We start from the raw sequence: 4,761 nt of genomic DNA, 5'->3' as shown, positions 1-4,761 counted from the left end.
GTTCCGTTCGGGTTAGGTTAGGTTAGGGTTCGGTTAGGTTCGGTTAGGTTCGGTTCGGTTAGGGTTAGGTTCGGGTTCGGTTAGGTTCCGTTCGGGTTCGGGTTCGGTTCGGGTTCGGTTCGGTTAGGTTAGGTTAGGGTTAGGGTTAAGGTTAGCGTTCATCCCTGTGGGGGTCACGGGGAGGGTCCCCCATGGGTGGAGGCAGCTCCCCCTACTACCAGAACCAGCAACCCTCCACTTCCCAGCCCAGTTCCCAACAGACTGGTCGTGATATGAACTCTATGGCTGTGTCCTAACCCCCCCTATACCCTACATAGGCTGTGTCCTAACCCCCCCTATACCCGACATAGGTTGTGTCCTAACCCCCCCTATACCCTACATAGGCTGTGTCCTAACCCCCCCTATACCCTACATAGGCTGTGTCCTAACCCCCCCTATACCCTACATAGGTTGTGTCCTAACCCCCCCATACCCTACATAGTTGTGTCCTAACCCCCCCTATACCCTACATAGGTTGTGTCCTAACCCCCCCATACCCTACATAGGTTGTGTCCTAACCCCCCCTATACCCTACATAGGCTGTGTCCTAACCCCCCCTATACCCTACATAGGTTGTGTCCTAACCCCCCCTATACCCTACATAGGCTGTGTCCTAACCCCCCCTATACCCTACATAGGCTGTGTCCTAACCCCCCCTATACCCTACATAGGCTGTGTCCTAACCCCCCCATACCCTACATAGGCTGTGTCCTAACCCCCCCTATACCCTACATAGGCTGTGTCCTAACCCCCCCTATACCCTACATAGGCTGTGTCCTAACCCCCCCATACCCTACATAGGCTGTGTCCTAACCCCCCCTATACCCTACATAGGCTGTGTCCTAACCCCCCCTATACCCTACATAGGCTGTGTCCTAACCCCCCCTATACCCTACATAGGCTGTGTCCTAACCCCCCCATACCCTACATAGGCTGTGTCCTAACCCCCCCTATACCCTACATAGGTTGTGTCCTAACCCCCCCTATACCCTACATAGGCTGTGTCCTAACCCCCCCTATACCCTGGACCCTATGTAGTGCACTCAATGTATCCCACAATGCACTGCGAAAAGTAGTGGACAACCGATGCACCCGAACTCGGTGATATATCCCATCAGCCTTTACGGTATCACGTGATAATCTGTCAATGGCGGGATGACGTACAAATGTATGTATTATTATTATGTTATTATTATTATATGCTATTTGTTTCACATATCTTACTCAAGCGTAAAATTCTTTCACTTTAGCCGAACATTGCTGCCTCCATTTTAAATATGTTTTTGCCTTTATTTATTTATTTATTTATATTTAATATTTTAATCTATTATTATTATATAAAGATAATAATAGGGTAAAATATTGCATTTTCAAAGAAACGACCGCTGAATGTTTTGGGTATGTTTCGGATGGGTTAAAATAATTAAATGGACCTGGCCACTTTTCCCAGCACCGGTTCGTAATTATTTTGCGACACCATTACGTCATTTTACGTGCGCCGTAGTGTCCGAAAGCTAACTTTGAATTGAGTGCGCTACGTAGTCCACTCATCCATGTCCCCATGTAGTAACCCTAACCCTAACCTAACCCTAACCTAACCTAACCCTAACCTAACCCTAACCCATGTAGTGAACAGGGAACGGGTGGGTGGAGTCGGACACAGCCTATTACAAACTCGTGTTTCCGTGACGAGTTGACGCAGATCACGTGACGCAGTCGTCAAGGAGACGATTTGTTATCCTGCAAAGCACCACGGGAAGACGAGGAGCTGCTCCCGGTAAGAGTTAGCTGTTAGCTGTTAGATTAAAGCGTTTCATTCAAAGAATCAAAGAAAACACCAGCCTCCGTTTTCATTTGACCAGCAGCGGATTTAGAGATTTAAAGGTTTATTGGTTGAATGGAGTTTGCAGAATTTCCGTGTTTGTGACTGGAACGCTGACAACTTGTCTCTGACGTCATTCCGAGCTCATGGTTAGCATGTTAGCATTATGCTAGTCTGGAAGCTGGTTAAAAACGGTGGCAGGTTTGCTCGACACATTATTTGAAACCTGTAAAGTATCGGATAAGTGTAAAATGCAGTAAAGTAGTTGGATTCACTTCTTAGTCACAATAAAATATGAGTTATATTGAACTTGTACGTCCGAGTGGCTCAGTACCAGCAGGGGGCGACACAGTCCAACAGATTCATAAAATAGAAAGTTCACAGCTTCCTGAAGGTCCGCTCACATCAACATCTTATTGCCCCCTCAGCACAGAGCGTCAGATGTTCCACCATTGATTGAACAACATTTCGTTTCTTTGATAGAATTAAGATCAAATGCATCAAAAGTATAAAGATCAAAGGTCAAAGGAGCTTTGAGTCAACACACCATATTACAACTGCCCTCATGTCTCTGTAACAAATATGGACACAAATGCAGAACACAAGGTGAGATAAGGGCACCATGGACGCCAAAGAGTGAGTCCAACTGGTGGTGACGTGTGTGTGACATCAGGAGGTGATGGCAAGGTCGCAGAAAGACGTCATCGACTTTGCAGCGTTGGAAAGAGAGCTGTCTACGGCCATCGAGTCAGAGCGGCGCTATCAGAGGGAGAACGATGCAAAACTGAGGGCCATTGATCAGAACGTGGCATCATATGAACAGTTCAGGTAATGAGAGGAACAAAAAGCTCACCGAACACTCTTTTGATTTGTCCTTGAACACGTTTAAGGAGGCCCTTGAACCTCTGGAGGGTTTAAGGGCCTGCCAATGCTAACGCTAACCCTAACCCTTGAACACGTTTAAGGAGGCCCTTGAAACCTCTGGAGGGTTTAAGGGCCTTCCAATGCTAACGCTAACCCTAACCCTTGAACACATTTAAGGAGGCCTTGAAACCTCTGGAGGGTTAAGGGCCTTCCAACGCTAACGCTAACCCTAACCCTTGAACACATTTAAGGAGCCCTTGAAACCTCTGGAGGGTTTAAGGGCCTGCCAATGCTAACGCTAACCCTAACCCTTGAACACATTTAAGGAGGCCCTTGAAACCTCTGGAGGGTTTAAGGGCCTGCCAATGCTAACGCTAACCTAACCCTTGAACACATTTAAGGAGGCCCTTGAAACCTCTGGAGGGTTTAAGGGCCTGCTAACGCTAACGCTAACCCTAACCCTTGAACACATTTAAGGAGGCCCTTGAAACCTCTGGAGGGTTTAAGGGCCTGCTAATGCTAACGCTAACCCTAACCCTTGAACACATTTAAGGAGGCCCTTGAAACCTCTGGAGGGTTTAAGGGCCTGCTAACGCTAACGCTAACCCTAACCTGTCTGTGTGTCTGTCAGAGGTCTGGTCCTGGCGTCTCACCTGAAGCCCCTGGACAAGAACAACAAAGATGTTGGTCACTGGAAACAACCCTGGAACCCTGTTGCCCTTAGCAACAAGTGACACCGTGGCTCCAAGCAACAATACTGGATTCCAGTTGTACCCGGAAATGGGACTGATTTTAAAAGAGCCGTGCTTTAATTTAATGGACGTTAAGCATATCGACATTATGCTAGTTCAGTAAACAATAAACAACAATAAACAATAAACAAGATTGGCCCAACAATGAAAGTGAAGGAGGAGAGCTTTTAATGGGGGCCATCGGTCCAGTCTGAGCTGGGGGGGGGGTAGATGAAGTCATTCCCAGTGTTTTATTGAAGGCTTTTAAATGTTTGTGCTCCCACTAACCTGGTGGAGAAAACAGCATTTTTCAGCAAGTTAAGTGTGTTTTTATGTTTTTTGGGGGGGGTGTTTAACTGAGAATCCTCCTCCAGACAGGAACCATCCTGGGCCGGCCGGCGTGTGGAGGACCTTTAACATGAAGGGAACCACAGGAGGGGAGTGAGCTCATCCTGGACGCTTTGACTGTTTTAAGCACCATTTCAATATTTTCACGGGTGTTTTATCAGTCCTGTCTGTTTTTATTCTTTTATAAAGAGCAACACCTTTCTGGTTGTCCCACAGAGAGCAGTGCTGGGGCTTTGGTAGGGCCCCGCTGGGGCAGCTGGGGCAGCTGGGGCAGCAGTGACCCGTGGTGTCACTAGGGAGTGGGCAATGGAGCATCTGGAGAGGCAGGTAGGACAGCTGAGCCTTTCAGCTGCTTCTACAGAAAACATGGGGCTCCTTAATGCCCTCAAGTCAAAAATGTCGGCTTGGGCCAACCTGTAGGGGGCCTCAGCCCAGGGCGCTCGGGTCGGTCCAGGTTCATGATCGCTTCCTTTCTTTGGACTAGAGAAGAAGAACGGACAAAGGAAGATCATTCACTCCCCACGTACGAGTAGCTGCTCCGGAATCTCAGACTCATCTGAGATCAGGAAGTACGCTGCTGGGTTCTATAAGAACCTCGACAGGAGCGAGTGGTCAAGAGATCCAGATGTGAAAGACAGCTTCTTCAAGGGTCTCCCCCAGGGTTGGCAGGTTTAACCCTGCAGGATCTCCATGCTGCCACCTAAAGTCTACAAGATGGCAGAACACCGGGAATAGACGGCCGACCGGTGGACCCACGGGACTTAAAGGACCGGGGCCAGTGTCCCTGCTGTGCACGGATCACCAAATCCTGTGCAAGGCTCTGGCTCCTAGGCCGAGGGAGGTTAGGGAGGTTAGGGAGGTGTGGGAGGGTTAGGGAGGTTAGGGAGGTTAGGGAGGTTAGGGAGGGTTAGGGAGGTGTGGGAATGTTTGAAGGCTTTTATTCTTGGCTTTAGAGGG

The 4,761-nt window shown here is 48.6% G+C and overlaps 1 protein-coding gene across 1 annotated transcript; it reads left to right on the top strand.

Moving 5' to 3' along the window:
* Positions 1-1,841: 1,841 nt before the first annotated feature.
* Positions 1,842-3,627, top strand: ccdc103 (coiled-coil domain containing 103). Its single transcript, XM_057023324.1, has 3 exons — positions 1,842-2,467; positions 2,535-2,689; positions 3,357-3,627. Exons 1-3 carry the CDS (start codon positions 2,444-2,446, stop codon positions 3,457-3,459), a joined length of 282 nt encoding a protein of 93 aa, XP_056879304.1. The 5' UTR covers positions 1,842-2,443; the 3' UTR covers positions 3,460-3,627.
* Positions 3,628-4,761: the final 1,134 nt, after the last annotated feature.

The sequence above is a fragment of the Takifugu flavidus genome, unplaced genomic scaffold (assembly GCF_003711565.1).
Source record: "Takifugu flavidus isolate HTHZ2018 unplaced genomic scaffold, ASM371156v2 ctg203, whole genome shotgun sequence".
NCBI lineage: Eukaryota > Metazoa > Chordata > Actinopteri > Tetraodontiformes > Tetraodontidae > Takifugu > Takifugu flavidus.
Note: the sequence above shows the minus strand (reverse complement) of the source record. Positions and strands in the feature narration are given on the sequence as shown.